The sequence below is a fragment of the Suncus etruscus genome, chromosome 1 (assembly GCF_024139225.1).
Source record: "Suncus etruscus isolate mSunEtr1 chromosome 1, mSunEtr1.pri.cur, whole genome shotgun sequence".
Taxonomy (NCBI): Eukaryota; Metazoa; Chordata; class Mammalia; order Eulipotyphla; family Soricidae; genus Suncus; species Suncus etruscus.
In genome coordinates this window covers 4,701,091-4,717,810 of record NC_064848.1, presented here as the reverse complement: position 1 = coordinate 4,717,810, position 16,720 = coordinate 4,701,091, and the positions used below count along the sequence as shown (strand labels likewise).

At 42.1% G+C, this 16,720-nt stretch overlaps 1 protein-coding gene across 1 annotated transcript in view; it reads left to right on the top strand.

Moving 5' to 3' along the window:
• MAP2K5 (mitogen-activated protein kinase kinase 5) overlaps positions 1–16,720 on the top strand; it is a 261,121-nt gene that overhangs the window by 162,159 nt on the left and 82,242 nt on the right. Inside the window, exon 18 of the mRNA XM_049782784.1 lies at positions 16,310–16,339. Within this exon, the coding sequence (XP_049638741.1) occupies positions 16,310–16,339 (30 nt within the window). The remainder of the gene's footprint in view (positions 1–16,309; positions 16,340–16,720) is intronic.

Here is a 16,720-nt window from a genome sequence, read left to right as displayed (position 1 = left end):
GAGCAATTTCTGAGCACAAAGCCCAGGAGTAACCCCCTGAGCGTTGCCGGGTGTGGTCTAAAAGCAAACAAAAAAAAAAATTTAAAAACGGGAAAAAAAGGTCACAGTGGGAAAATGAAGTCTTCAGCCCCACTCTTTAAGAGAAATGGCCTGTTAAAATTTTACTTATTTCCCAGAAGGCTACTAATTTAATTAAAGCATGGGGCACATTCTTTAGCTCCCACTCTCACCTCAAACTGTACAAAAATATTACCTTAAAGGGATCATTAAAAAGCATAATACCATAAAGACAAAGAAAAAGGAGAGACCAGCAACCAAATCGAGGATGTGAGAAAGCTATTCGACAGTGGGGAGCAGGCCTGGCTGAGTTTGTGGAGGCCTCGGCTAGGAGGAAGGGTTGCTAGAAACAACCCAGTTTCCTATGGAGCACCCAGCAGGCTCAGGATTGGGTGGTTGGAAGTATATGAAACTAGGAAGAAAAATGGCCAAAGAGGAGAATCATCTCGAATTTAGTTGAGGAGCAGTTAAGCAGTTGGACCCGGAGTTGTACCATTATCCCTCAAGTTTTCTGGGCTTTTGAAGATGATGGTGACAATCAGCACTGTCCAACCCCCACCCTGCAGCTGAACTCAAGAACCTGAAGCAAAGGTTTGGATTTTGAATGTGGGGACCCCCAAGCCTAGGCAGGTATATCCACCAGTGAGGCAGATGATGAGAGGCCTTCTGGAAGGAAATCTGCCCAAGAAATCCTGCAGATGCAGACATTCTTCTGTAGTGGAAGTAAGCCACTGGATTCGGAGGCCTGGGTCTTCAAGCTTCTGGGGTGGCTGTGGTATAACCATGCCCTAGCTTCAAGCTTCATTGCCTCCCTCTCAAAAAAGATGTTTGCAGATGGTTTTTGTTTTGTTTTGTTTTAGCTATACATGGCAATCAGGTGTTACTTTTGGCTCTGGCTCAAAAATCACTCCTGGCAGGGTAGGGGGACCATATGGGATGCCTGGTTGGAGAGTTGAATCCAGGTCAACCACATGTAAGGCAAAGTGGCCTACCTTACTGTGCTGTTACTCAGGCCCCTGTAGATGGTTTTTAATATGAGGACAGAGACCTAAAAAATGGTTGGGAAAATGCAACTCATGTCTGTGGAAATCATGCAGGGAAGCAAAATAAAGATGAACTACTACAGGAAGGACAAGAAAAATGTCACTTTCAGGAAATAAGAGCAGGCTGCACTTTCCAAGAAAACCGTCCCAAAAAGTCTGTTGAAGATTGGGAGGAGGGGGGGGGGGTAAAAGAAGAAAGGAAGCAAAGAAGCTAATGAGATGCTTTCTTTTATTTTATGACGTAAGGGAAATATTCTTGTCACTAAAAATATTCCTGTCACAAAAAAAAAAAACATGATCTTTTTTTAAATGACTTTTGTCATTTCTTTTGCCCAGAGAAAGTGGGTTTTTGATAGAAAAGTGAATTTTTTTTATTCTCTGTGGAATTCCATAATAGAATGTTTGCTCTTGGAAATTTTTAGCATAAAAAGTACAAAAAGGGGGCCCGGAGAGATAGCACAGCGGCATTTGCCTTGCAAGCAGCTGATCCAGGACCAAAGGTGGTTGGTTCGAATCCCGGTGTCCCATATGGTCCCCTGTGCCTGCCAGGAGCTATTTCTGAGCAGACAGCCAGGAGTAACCCCTGAGCACCACCGGGTGTGGCCCAAAAACAAACAAACAAAAAAGTACAAAAAGGATCCAGAATACCAGTGGTAGGTAGAGCATTTGCTTTGCATGTAACTGAACCAGGTTTCATTTTTTGCATCCTATATGGCCCCCTGAGCACAGCCAGGAATAATTCCTAAGTGCAGAGCCAGGACTAATCCCTGAACATTGCCAAGTGTGCCCCCCCCCAAAAAAAAAGAAAACAAACTTTAAAAAAAAGAAAAGACAAGAAACACAAATAATTGGCACCAGAAAGATAGTACAGTGGGTAAGGCACTTGCCTTGCACCCAGCCAACGTGGATTTAATCAGCATCTCATATGATCCCAGGAGTAAGATTACTAAATGCTGAGCCAGGAGTAAGCCTTGAGCACAGGCAGTTGTAACCCAACCACCCACCCCCCCAAAAAGTACAAATAGTACAAGTATTTTGCAGATGCCAATAACATTATCTCAATTTGATTCTTGTCTGCAAATATGTAGGAGAAACCTCTTCCCTCCTCCTCCCACATATGTCTTTGAGACTCAGCTGTGTCCTAAGGACTCACAGCTCTCTGGGCTGGCTCTTCATCTGGTCTGAAGTTGATTTGGTTGCCTATGAGAGATGCTGACATGCTGGCAACTTCTCTGAATTAGGAAAACTTGCCCTTTGGTTGGTCAACTCCAGTAGCAAGACCCTTATTTTTGTGACTATTAGCCAGAGTGTACGTGCAAATTGAATCATGTTAAAAGTATGATCAGTCAGCTGCTCCATTCAGTGAAGCTTCTACCTGTCAGTCCAAAGTTTTTTTCTGAAAAACAAAAACAAGGCAAAAGCACCCAAGTAGCAAGGTACTGAGACAAAGAGTGAAAGCCTGCCTAGGAAAGAAGCTGGAGTGTGATTGTGGAATCCTCACTACACAACTCCTTCCCTTCATTGGTGTATTTTGAGAGAAAGGATCCCTAACTGCAGAGACTCTGCTTTTATTCCTTTTAGTAATTCTGTCTCAAATGTATTTTTCCCTTGTCATTGGGGAGGGGGTGTTATCAAATGTCTGTAACTTGGACCTGGCAAGCTAGTATAGGGATAGTAAAAAGAGTTGCTCATGGCCCATCTGAGCTTGATTCCCAGCACTTCACCAGGAGTGAGTGACCCCTGAGCACAGAGCCAGAAGGAATTCCAGAGTACTACTCGGTGTGGCCCCAAACCCAAATAAGATAAAATACAAAAATAAAATGTCTATTACATCCTGCACACAGGAGCTATTCAAGTAGCCTTTGGGAGATGATGGATTGGCTGGGTTAGTCCATTGCAGGGTCTGTGAAGGGCTCCAGCTGTCGCAGATTACCATGCCTAAAAGTGCATTTTCCAAGGTTGTCAGTGAGTGTGGTGAATGTGGACTGGCAGCCAAGGGATGAGCTCCCCAATGAAAGAGGCTTTGTTGAGCCTGCTTTGTGCTCAGAGCTACCACAACAACCATGAGACGGACGGAACAAGATGGAGCAGGTGCTGGCAGTCCCAGCTACTCAGTCCATCCTTTGGATGCATTTGCAAGTTTTTCCAGCAGCACATGTCCAGATTGGACATGCACACAGATGCATGCTATGTGAACCTAAGCAGACAAACATGAAATCAAATAAGTCTTGATGGGAAGAGTCAAGAAATGAAAACGAACAGAGTAGAGGCATTTGCTGAGCCATATAGAGATGTTGGAAGATAACAGTAATTTATTTTAAAAGAAACTTCACAAGCCCCACATTCTTGTGGGGTTGCAACCCACAGTTTGTGAAGCTCAGCTGAGTAGAGTGGGATTCCTTTATTTAATTTATTTTTTGGTTGTTGACATTTAAAAGGTAAGAAAAGGCCCATCTTCTAAGTGATATTTATCAATTCTGTATTAGAAGAGTTTTTTTTTTTCACCTTTTTTGGGGGGCCACACCCAGTGATGCTCGGGGGGTTACTCCTGGCTATGCACTCAGAAATTGCTCCTGGCTTGGGAGACCATATGGGACGCCTGGGGATCAAATCACGGTTCGTCCTAGGTTAGCACGGGCAAGGCAGACACCTTAACTCTTGTGCCACTGCTCCAGCCCCTGTGTGAGGTTTTATTGGATTTTTTTTTTATTTGAGGATCACATCCACAGTGCTCAGGGCTCATTTCTGGCTCTGTGCTCAGGGATCACCTCCTAGTAAGGCCCAGGGGACCATATAGGGTGCTGATACTGAACCCAGGTTGATTTTATGCAAGGCAAATGCCCTATCTAATGTACTATTGCTCTGGCCTGTGTAAGAGTTTTGAGAGTTAGTGCTGCTACATTAGAGATAGCCAAGAGGTTCGAATGAAATCTTCTAAAATCCATACCATACTCAAGTCTAGGCCTGGAATTGGATTTAGGAATCATCATCGAGAAACGTTCTTGGTTGACTCTATGACATTCTTTACTAGACAGTCAGGACGTAAGTGTTTTATAGCATTTACAAAAAATGTTTTTATTTACCTTGTTTTGTTATGTTTTGGTTTTTGGGCCACACCCAACGGTGCTCAGGGATTACTCCTGGCTGTCTGCTCAGAAATAGCTCCTGGCAGGCACGGGGGGGGGGGGGGGGGGGGGGGACCATATGGGACACCGGGATTCGAACCAACCACCTTTGGTCCTGGATCGGCTGCTTGCAAGGCAAACGCCGCTGTGCTATCTCTCTGGGCCCACCTTGTTTTGTTTTTAAAGTCTAGAATTTTTTCTTTTAATCTAAGTAAGAGTCTTAGCACTTGTTCCTTAAAACCCTTCTTGTGAGTACAGAAGCTCCTTTTTGAAGGAGAAGGGGAAGTTCCCTTTACAACAGAAAGCTGGTAGGGAAGAAAAGGCCTGGGAGCAAGGTTTGGTGAGGCTCCAGTTCTCACTTGTATTCTTGAACTCTTCAGTGTCATTTGAACAAGCAGGGTGACAAAATTACGTTTACCAAAGCCACTTAATGTTCATTATGTCTTTTAAGCTTCTCCCCTCTGTGATGGGAAATAACTGGAAAACCTAAGTAATTTGAGGCACCCAAGATGGTTCCACAATATAAGCGTCCAACATCCCATTTAGCATATAAAGAAACAGATCCAGAGAAATGAAGGATTTTTCCAAGAGGTTATCACTAGATCATGCTGCAGCAGCAGGCAAGTATCCTGACTCCCAGACTAAAATCTTTTTTTAGTCTATCAAAAAGAAATAGGCCAAATAACTTAAGACAGGAAAGTTGAACAGTGAATGAAAATGATCAGGAAAAGAGGTCTAGGAAGGGGCTGGGATAATCCAACTCATCGGTCAAGTCTGCTTTTCACAGGATTGTTCCCTGCATTATCCCCATAATGGGTTCAGTTTTACTATATTAGAACATATACTCTTGCCAAGAAACATAAAATTAATAATCCATGGGGCCAAAGCAAGAGTACAGTGGGTAGGGCATTTGCTTTGCACAGGGCTGACGTGGGTTGGAGTCCCAGCATCCCATATGGTTTTCTGAGCACCGGCTAAAGTAATTCCTGAGTGCAGAGCCAGGAGTAATCCTTGAGCACTGCCAGGAGTAACCCAAAAACAAGTTTTAAAAAATTATATGCTATAACAGAGCATGGGTCAATGAGAGTCCGGCCTGATTTAGTCAATGTGTAGATACTGCTTCCTAACTTCGTGAGAACACCCAACTTCGCCTCCTGAGTTCCTTGACAGGTGGGGAGAAGTGAACATAGAATGGGAATGTGTGGGGTTAGCAGATGAAAAGGACCCCTAAAAGCTGTGTGAAGGAAAGCAGTTCACTCAATTCACTTCTTATTCATTACCACAAAATAATGACTTAAAATAGCCATGATTTCACCCAGGCTTCCATGGGCCTGAAATTCTAGGTGGGCCCCAGTGTTTTATGGGATACCCCCAGGTCCAGCTAGCTAGAGGGCACAGAAACTGGGAGGCATCAAGGTGGCTTCCTCTGCTTGTGGCCATGCCCCCTTCCTTCTCCTCAGGAGTAGTCTCACTGTTTCAAAGGCTGGATGTGTTAGTATGTTAATCTGGCTATGCTGTCCCTGACCTTAAAATATCTAGAGAGAGAAGGGGAGAGTATGTTGAAATGGATAGCGAATTCCCCCAGCCCTGAGGTGTTCTCAGATACCCACAAGTGGTAAGAGCCTAGGAACCTTTTTAGAAAAGGGAAGTGAGGGCCGGGAGAGATAGCACAGCGGCGTTTGCCTTGCAAGCAGCCGATCCAGGACCAAAGGTGGTTGGTTCGAATCCCGGTGTCCCATATGGTCCCCCGTGCCTGCCAGGAGCTATTTCTGAGCAGACAGCCAGGAGTAACTCCTGAGCACCGCCGGGTGTGACACCCCCCCCCCCAAAAAAAAAAGAAAAGAAAAGGGAAGTGACCTCTCCCCTTCACCCTACTCCAGTTAGGTCTCCAGGGGGCACGTGTTGGCACTGCAGAAACATCCAGAAAGGGCAACATATTTTACTTCTCACTATGATGCTTGAAATTATGATTCTGGTGTTTGGGTCTTGTTTAATTTCAGGGCTGTGCATAGCACTGCTCAAGGCCCACTCCTAGCTGTGAGCACAGAGATCACTTGTGACTCTGCTCAGGGCTAACACCTGACTCTGAGTTTAGGGATCAGCCCTGGCAGGCATCTGCAGACCAAATGTAGTGCCTGGAACCAAACCAGCCTCAGTCACACGGAAGACAAATATCTAAATTCCTTTATTAGCTCTCCAGCCCCTTATATTGGTTTTTAAATTAGGGGCATGGAGGGACTTGAGGCAATTAGCTATCTTTTGTTGCAATCTTCAGTCTTCAATAAGATTTGAGCCATCTAAATCTTGCTGCTTAAATAAATGTGTGGAAATTGATTCTAAGCAGTGCCATGCACAAGGGCCACTATGGTTTGGACTCTGAACCCCTTGTGTTGCAGAGTCCGGAGCATGCAGAGCAGGCCACACAGTGCCAGATTAACCAGGATCTAGGTGACCTCACCTTAGAGAATTTAGCGGAATCAGCATGTCGACCTACTGCAGACTATTATCTCTGCAGTCTGTGAACATCTGGAGAAGCTTATGACTAAAGTTGTCCTTAAACAAGTTCAAATGTATGAGGCTTTAGAGACAGTGGGAAGAAACCTCTCCAGACAGACTCTAGTGACACCAGAATACATAGGGAGGAGTATGAATTTCTGCTTCTTTCATACAAAAGTGTAAATGTCAGTATTAGGAGTGCAACATTAACACATTAACCCACCTCAAAAGTATCAGTTTGGGGGCCAGCGATATAGCATGGAGGTAAGGCGTTTGCCTTCCACGCAGAAGGACGGTGGTTCAAATCCCAGCATCTCATATGGTCCCCTGAGCCTGCCAGGAGTGATTTCTGAGCGTAGAACCAGGAGTAACCCCTGAGCACTGCCGGGTGTGACCCAAAAAAAACAAAACAAAACAAAACAAAAAAGTATCAGTTTCCCCCACTCTGTCCACAAAACATGTCCCATCTACACCAGACCTCATTCACTGATCAGAGTGAAAAGTTTGTTCTTGCTGGACGGTGTCCTTCCTTCCTTCCTTCCTTCCTTCCTTCCTTCCTTCCTTCCTTCCTTCCTTCCTTCCTTCCTTCCTTCCTTCCTTCCTTCCTTCCTTCCTTCCTTCCTTCCTTCCTTCCTTCCTCCCTCCCTCCCTCCCTCCCTCCCTCCCTCCCTCCCTCCCTCCCTCCCTCCCTCCCTCCCTCCCTCCCTCCTTCCTTCCTTCCTTCCTTCCTTCCTTCCTTCCTTCCTTCTTTCTTTCTTTATCACATGTAAGAGATCACACAGTTTTTGTCTTTGTCCTTCTGACTTGCTTCACTTAGCATGACCCCTGCCATTCTAGCTATGTTGTAGCAACAATGCAGGACTTCATCTTAGTACTGACTAATATTTTATTAAGACCAGTGTGAATTTAGTCCTAAAATGTGTCTTCTGGGCCCAGAGATAACTCAGCAGGCTAGAAATTTGTGCTTTGCATGCAAGAGATCTGAGTCTGATGCCTGGTACTACCTATTTCCCCTGAGGATCACCAGAAGTGACCTCTGAGCATCTCCAAGTGTTGCCCCCCCCCAAAAAAAAAAAACAAAAATAGAAGAAAACAAATTAAAAAAAAAATTTGTTAAGGCCTTCTGGGGAATAGAACTACCAAATGAAGGAAGAACAATTTGAATGAAGTTCTGAAAGCTTGGAATAGCATCTGTTCATCTGCTTCCCATCTCACAGTCCAGAGTAAGAAAACTACCATGATTATTTTTATACTGCATTTTGAGCTATATAAAACATTAAAAAGCATTTTTTAATTAGAAAAGTAAATGTTTGCTTTTATCTGTCATTTCTGACCTTTCTCTAAAACACTTTTATTCAGAGACTCTCAGGACACAAATACCATGCAAGGAGACCCAGCTTTTAAAGTCACTGGAAATTGGGCCAGAGCTACAGCACAGTGGTAGGGTATTTGCCCTGCACACAGCCGATTTAGGACAGACAGTAGTTCGAATCCCTGCATCTCACATGGTCCCCCGAGCCTGCCAGGGGGCAATTTCTGAGCGCAGAGCCAGGAGTAACTCCTCAGCACTACCGGGTGTGACCCAGAAACCAAAAAATAAAATTAAGTTAAAGTAATTGGAAATTTACTTATATATCCCCATGTTTTAATAGCATTGCTCTGAGTAGACTACTCATAGAAATCAACATAGAATTAATAGTGTCTTCAAAGCTATAAAGGCAGGTCTGTATTTTTGTGTAGCTCTTCATTATTCAGGGGAATTGGGGGCCATTCCAGCACTACTCAGCCAATGAGATGGCTCAGTGATAAGCCCAGGAAGGCCATACTGACTTGGACCTAGGTTCTAGGGACCACCTGGTCCTCCGAAGTGGTGCCAGAGCTCCCAAAACCATATTGGCAATGTTGGGGGCCTTCAGGCCATCACATCTTTCTAAAAATCACTTACCAACATCGTATTTATTTATATTTGGTTGAAATTATATATTGCATTTGAACCAGAGTACTCAGCTAAAAATTTATTTCATTAGGATTCTTGTTCTGATGTAGTTTAGACAGATTGATCAGTGCACACACACTGACAAATTCATATATGGACATGTATGCATCTATATACATGCATTCTTATGTACACAAGACACTTCCTTAAAGGGAAAAAAGTAGAAAACGAAGCAAGAGAAATAGCATTGGGGAAAAAGGAGAATTATGTGTTTGGGAGCAGCAGGGTTAGAAGGACCAGCCTACGTTTAAAGATTCAAAACAATAGCATTTAGCATGAAATCTACTTTTTATCATCCTTACCCTGCCATCAGAATGAAGGAAGACAGTGTCCAGCTGTAGCAGTAGCTTGGTAGCAGGAGAATTAGAAGTAAAGGTACTAGTGCCTGAGGGGTGGGTCATGAATTAATAATTGCTCTGTGGCGGATGAGCCCCGTCAGAAGAGCTGAAAATGAGGAAGTTGCCTTGCAGAGCGCTATCAATCACTCAGTGACCATAACTTCCAGTAATTAGTGTATTTTATGGGCCTTTGCTTCAGTGGCTCGAAAGCACATATGCTCCAGTCACAGCTAAACTTTGCCGGAGTAATATTCCAGGATGATTTATCCTCCTGCTGCGCTGGGATAAAACCCTATATTAGGTGAAGATTGTGAACTAAGCTGCAATAAAGTGTAAGTTTAGGTACAGTTTGCCCAGGTTGAGACCTCAATGTATCATGCTTTTCAGCATTCGTGGCTCAACCAAGCAAGCAATCATTTTTAACAGTAAAACAAAACAATTAAAGGCACAGTATTAGGATGTTGTATTTGTGAATTATTGCTGACCTTGACCAGTTTAAGTGTCCGCAGTAATAAGCCTATTCCCACCTTTAAAACGAAAGCAAACCCCAAATCTAATATTCTATTAGAGACATTTATTTTTAATACTGCCTTTTCTCCATTATTATTAGCTATCTGTGGAATGGAATGTAAAGAGCTTCTGAATGATAAACACTTGATTCATTTGGTATTAGAGCCCCTTATGTTAAAATAAAATTTAGGGTCCTCAGTAGGCTCATGAATACCCTTTTTAAAATTTTGGCACATGTCAAGAAGTATTTCTACCTCATGTTCAGGCTCCTTATTTATAAAGAAAACGTTGTGCTCTCTCTGAGTCCAATGTCACTATCTGATTGGATAGTAAGAACTAACTACTTGGGGCTGGAGAGACAGCATGGAGATAAGGCGTTTGCCTTGCATGCAGAAGGAAGGTGGTTCGAATCCCACATCCCATATGGTCCCCTGAGCCTGCCAGGAGTGATTTCTGAGCGTAGAGCCAGGAGTAAGCCCTGAGCACTGCCAGGTATGACCCAAAAACCAAAAAAAAAAAAAAAAGAACTATTTGATGGACTTCACCCATTGTAGTAGCCTCTCTGAGGCCTTTGGACACAGGGGTTTTTTTTGGGTTTTTTTTTTTTTTTTGCCTTTATCACAATATCCTTGGAGCCCAGAGTTCCTAGTGATTTAACAAGCTGTGCCACCAAGCTACAGTGTAGTCGACTTTGGGCAAAGTAAATATGTTTTAGATGCCTTCATCGGGCCATAATTCTGTTTGTGTTAAAGAATTCCCACGAGTTTATGGGAGTCAGGTGAAGGGAAGTCAGAAGTGAAGAAGGAACAGGAGATCCATTGGTTCCACAGGATTCTTTTCCGCACACAGACTTCGAGACATTTTTAATGGGCTCCTTAATGGACCCAGTGCTAAGCCAATATTTCCCATCATGGTCAGAAAGGGGATCATCATTGATACGTTAACATTTATTACCGCATCTTTAATTTGAAATGCATTATCATACCAAGCAAGTTGAAGATGATCCCAGTAAAACAAACTAATTGTCTTTAATTAAAGGGAATTAGATTTTGATTTTAATATATTTGATGTAGCGAGAACTGATAACGCGGAGGGTCCCAAAGGTTATTAGGGCCTATTTCTGTTGGGCCTGCTGGTGTTAGTAATAACCCTCTTCCTCATAGTTCTAGACGTGAACAAATATGTCACTTCATCTGTCTCTGTTACTCGCATACTTATGCCCCTCCGCAGGGGTTGTAGATTCCACAAGTTATCAGCTAATGGCGTTATACATTAAAAATTGAAGCTTCCCTCACTCTGAGGCCTTTCAAGGCTTTGTTCTTAAGCCCCAGACACTTCGGAGTGCAGCTGCAAACTATAGGCAGAAGATTAAATTAATTTGTAACTCCTTTTTTTTCCTGGTCCCACATTACTAAATCCTCCACATTTAATTGAAACCCTACTTCAAGACGCTTTTGTGTTTCAGTGTTCTTTGTTGTCATTTTAACCTCCCAAGCACTTTAACACTGGTAAATTGCTGTTATATCCTCTGGATTGTTTCGGAAACCATTCTGGGAGAGGACAGTGAAATTGATACATGGAAAGAAAAGTCAAATCTGAGGGTAGATTTTGAGGTATTTAATATTTATTATGGCTCCTCACCAGCATAGTTTCTCAGATGATTTAAACTCTCTCTCTAGCACTGTGTAAATTGTTCTTGGGATAAAATCTCACCTAGGGAATTTTATGTAATCCAGTAGTTAAGTCTGATTTTTTAAAGTTTTCCTGTGTCTGAATGTTCCGCCTTGATGGCAGCATTTATGTGAAAGGGAGGTTTAACTGCTGTGTACCATCTACATGCAAAATCCCGAGATGGAAATTTAATTGTGTAAAATGTGCACAAGGTAATTAAGAGCAAATTTTAGAACATTTCAGACTATAACGTCCTCCTTCCGCTACATCACTGGCTGTATTGAAAATGCTTATTTTCAATTTGCAGCTATGCCAAGAAGCATAGAATATGTCTCAATGAAGAATTAAAGAAAAACAATTCACTTCGGTATAACAGTATATTTCACGCTATCCCACTTAACTACATTGTTGATATTCTAAGTAAGATCAGCAAAAACATCCCCTGGATTTGTGTCCTGCTTCTGACTTTCTGGCTCTATGTATGTTTTCTCTGTATCATTTATGACTTACCAACCCTATTTTTATTAGTAACAGGGGCCATTTTTTGTTGTTTGATAAATAAATAAATCCCTTGCACCCTCATTTTTTTTTGCACCCTCATTTTGTAAAATAAAATACAGAGGTTTTCATCAAACAGTTGTTAGGTATTTGAGATGGTTAAGATCGCATTTCCACACACATATGTTTCTTTTCTAAATTATGAAATCACCATATTTGAATGGTGCTAACTCATGAGGCTGAGGAGTTGACAACTCTAGTGTGGAGAAGATAAAGTGAAGGAGTGATCCTAGATTTATGAGGAAATGTTGGTGTTTACTGTAACCTAAATGAATCACCACCTGGTCTATGTTTTCCAGACCATTGTTTTTTGCCTTTTACTTAGTAAATGTCTCACAACCCTGAATTTTTACTATTTTGAATTTTAAATGCAGTGTTTTAATATTTAGCATTAAATAGTCTTCTCCCTCCCCTATTCCTATATCCACAACACCAACCCCCCAAATAAATAAAGCTTCTCTGTATGTTGGACAATATGAGTCACTCCCCTCCTGGGAACGAGAAAGGATGTGAGGATACTATTTGATGAATTGCCGATGCCTATGTATGTCCACATTTTCCAATATACTTTCGTTTTTTTAACCCAACTGGACTTAAGCTGTCTATGTTTAAATGCTTCTTTCGTAAAGATGATAAAGAGAGCAAAGATTTCTATTGGCTTAGCCCTAATCTGTTTGCTTTGTTGTGATTCTTTTTTTTTTCTTCTTTTTTCTTTACTTTAACTGTTAACCTATTTATAAATCTAAATCTACAGACAAAGGTCATTGGTTGGCTGAACTTAAACCATTTTACTCAGTAAATTTAATTAAGAAAATACAGTGCAACTCATAAGCAAATGAGTTTTTCCTAGTTTTAAACCAAACCACCCTCTTGAGTGCTGATTGCCTTGCCCGACCCCTGGTGATACAGAAACAGGCAAAATTAAAAAGGACATTAAAGCTTCATTAAATCTGAAACACATTTAGTACAGTGACATATCTGCAGGCCATTTCAGAGAAGATTACATACTCTCTTTTGTAAGTTTCCTAATTTATAATACCTTGACAATAAAAACTGGGGAAATGCAAGTAGATTAATAGATCAGTAGGGGTAAAAGATACAGCATGGCTCCAGGTCTGTCTATCTCTGAAACGGTCACTCAACATATGTGCTCCCTCATCTCAGGCAGCAAGCAGCGTTTTTATTTAGACTTTTGACAGCCACGTGAAGAACTCGTCCCTTATGAGATAATATCTGCTAAGAGCTCTTTTCCTTTTCTACCTTCTCCTAATTGAACTTGATGAAAAGGTTCAGGGTCCTGTCTCTATATTTGCTTCTTTCTTTGCAGCAAGATAAATAGTGCAGAACATAAACACTGCAGCTCCATTAAGCCCAGAAGGACAGAAGCAACCCATGGCAGCAGCCCCCTGGCCTAGGCCTTAAAAATGACCGCTCTCGGAGCCAGCCTGGCAGTGCCGCAAAAGCAGGTGGAATTCTGCCATGAAAGTAGCCCAGGGGTGACGCTATGAGAAAAGAGATGCTTATTGGGCTGCTCTGGCCCCAGTTGGTAAAGCTCTTCCCAAGGGGTCAGACTAGTACTGTGTCTTAGAAACTGTGCTGCTTCCCAGAATGCAATGGACAGGCTATATTGAGAGTTTAGGCTATAGGGGGAAGAAGACCCAGAGTAAAGAAAGGTTCAGGAATGTTGAAGTCACCAGTTCCTACAGCATCTCCTATTCCCAGGCAGAGTGGGAACACACTAAGGAGCCCCACTGACTGACCTGTATTCTGCTTTCTCTCTGTTATCTTGCATGTGACATCTGTCCAATGGTGTAGCTTATCCTTAACTTAGTCCTGAGGAGCTGAGGGGCAGATTGATAAATGAGTTCCCAGGCAATCAGGCACTGAAACTGACTTAATATTTTGAGGCTTTTGTGGAAGTAATATTTTTGCACTTTTTTTTGTTCGGTTTTGTTTTGGTTTGATTTGTAAGCTACACTCAGTGATGCTCGGCGATAGTCTACTCTGCACTCAGGGATCACTCCCAGTGGGCTTAGGGGACTGTAGGAGATGCCAAGGATCAAACCTGGGTCAACTGCATATAAAATAGCGAATGCCCTACTATCACTCTAAGCCCAAAACTGTATATGTTCTTTCACTCTGTTGTGTAAAACAGAACAGACTTCTGTTGATCATTGCTTAGTTCTTTTACCTGGAAATAAGCTGCATCCCAGTGGAAGAGCATGCACAATGTATATATCCCCAGTCTGTCACAGGCCAAGAACATATTATTTACAAAATGTACAGCAAGTTGGTGATCTGTATTGGAGTGGGAGTCAAGTGACTTAGGAGACCTGAGTCTTCCCCACTTCCTTCCTAATTAACCGTATAAACACAAGCAAACAAAACTGAGAAAGGGAAGACTCCTACTCCCTTTCCTCCTCTCCATCTTGTGCTATTTTTGTTTTTAAAAGAATTAGAGGGGCCAGAGCGATAGCACAGTGATAGGGCATTTGCCTTGCATGTGGCTGATCCAGGACAGACCTTAGTTCGATACCTAAAGTGTCTCACATGGTCCTCCAAGCCAGGAGCGATTTCTGAGCCCATAGCCAGGAGTAACCCCTGAGCATCACCGGGTATGGCCCAAACCCCCCACAAAAGGAATCATAATATTTTTTCAAATAAAATGATGATACTCTAGTAAAGAAAATCAGTAAAATCTTAAGTCCACAATGAGTTAAGAGCATGAAATTTACCAGGTAGTACAAAGCATAGCATTCAATCAATCTCCCATTCAATAGAAAGAGACAGACAGACAGACAGACAGACATCTAACTAGTGGTGCCTCTCTTTGACATAGTCAGCTTTCATGGCCATATGATTTATTTCTCTTACATTGCTGTTGCTCAGACTGGTTTAGAATTTTGCAAACCAACCTCAACCTCTTGTTATCTATCCATAATTTCAACAAAATATTCTTTGAAGATGGCCAAGACTGTTGAAACCTTAGCAACAGATAATTTGCATGATTAAAAATATAATTTTGATTCTAAGATAAGATGAAATTTTAATAAGATGAAACAGAGCCAGTACCATAGTGCAGTAGGTTGGGTGTTTGCCTTGCATGTGGCCAACCTGGGTTCGATCACCAGCATCCCATCTGGTCCCCTGAGCCTTCCAGGGGAGATTTCTGAGCACAGAGCTAGGAGTAACCTCTGAACACCATCGGGTGTGGCCCAAAACACAAAAACGAAAGGAAGGAAGGAAGGAAGGAAGGAAGGAAGGAAGGAAGGAAGGAAGGAAGGAAGGAAGGAAGGAAGGAAGGAAGGAAGGAAGGAAGGAAGGAAGGAAGGAAGGAAGGAAGAAAAGGAAGGAAGGAAGAAAAAGAAGGAAGGAAGGAAGGAAGGAAGGAAGGAAGGAAGGAAGGAAGGAAGGAAGGAAGGAAGGAAGGAAGGAAGGAAGATGAAACAAGTTCTCTTCTGTTACTTGAGATGATTCTAAATGCAATTAGAGGGGTCTAAAGCCATAGTTCAATGGATAAGACACTTGTTTTGCAAGCAACCAACCCATAGTCAGTCCCTAGTATGATATAACATTCCCTAAGCATGGCAGGGTGCTGCCCTAGAGGCCTTTGAGCACCAACTATGGCCCATTAGAATCGTCCTAACAGCACTTCATCCTCAGACCCCTTGCATTGATCATCCTCAGAGCCACCTGGAGCACTGCTTTGGGAGTAAATAAGTAATTTATGGTGTGCTAGGTAAATTTGATCTTACTACTTCATATTGATCATCCTGGCTGCATCATTTTGTTTTCACAGATGAACACTTAGGGCCTTTTACAAAATCAAGCAGCACCAAAAGCTCCCCACAATCTCTCCCCTGATTTTAGTCTGAGACCAAGAGTTCCAGCTTCACAGTCTTTAAATGTCCATTCCCTCTCCCTATCACCTACCCCCAGGATCAGTTGATATTTTCTTCTAATGTAGATAGGAAATAGATTTAAAAGAAGAAATATATATATATGTAAAGCAAATAGATGAAAACAATATCAACACTTTCCTGTTTCAAACTGGCCCACTCACCATTTCCTATAACCTCACCTCACTACTTGTAACTGAAAACTACAGAAGTGAGCACTAGAAAAAAAAAATGAAGATGTTCCCATTTGAATAGGAAGAAAAATCAGCCATCTCCGATAGTAATGTTTCTGTCTGGAAGAAACTGCCACACCCAGATCAATACAAATAGTGCCGAGGAACTGAGAATATTCCTTGGAGAAATGCAAGAAGGGTGATGTGTGGTGGTTACAATTAGAATATTTTTTTTAGCCACGGCTGTAATGTTGTTTATTGAAAAAGTCCATTCTAAATACAACTGATCATGTAATTATAGCAACCATTTAGTCTGTACATTCAAGGTTGTGAGTTTTTTTATATGAGCCAGATCCAGTTCTGAAATTTACTAGTTGTCTCTCTTAAGGAGGTCTGCCCTGCATGCAAATCTATAACTAGACAAATATTATTTCCTTTCCCAGCTTGCTCTTGGGAGGTTTCCATATCCTCAGGTAAGATTGTTCATTACTACCGTTTGCCACTGTGACATTCATTCCTATGTATGAATGCAGAGAGCAATTGTGAGCATTTGAGCCACACACAAATAAATCTGTCCTGTTAAATTGAAAAGTGATATCTTAAAGGAGTCATTTAGAAGTCTCCATTGATTTTTGATTTTTTTAAACTCCAGCCTTTTCCCTCTTTGTGGAAGGGTGAAAGCCAGTGTGCTCTTCTTTTGTGTGACATTGGTGCTGTTTTTCCTACCCTCAGTCTGTTCCTTATGTTCAGGCTGAGATTGCCGAACCTAACAGCCTGGTGTGATATACACTCTTTGAGCTTTTAGAGTCAGTTAAAATGATTTGAATGAAAAAATTGAGGTGAAAGAAAAGAAG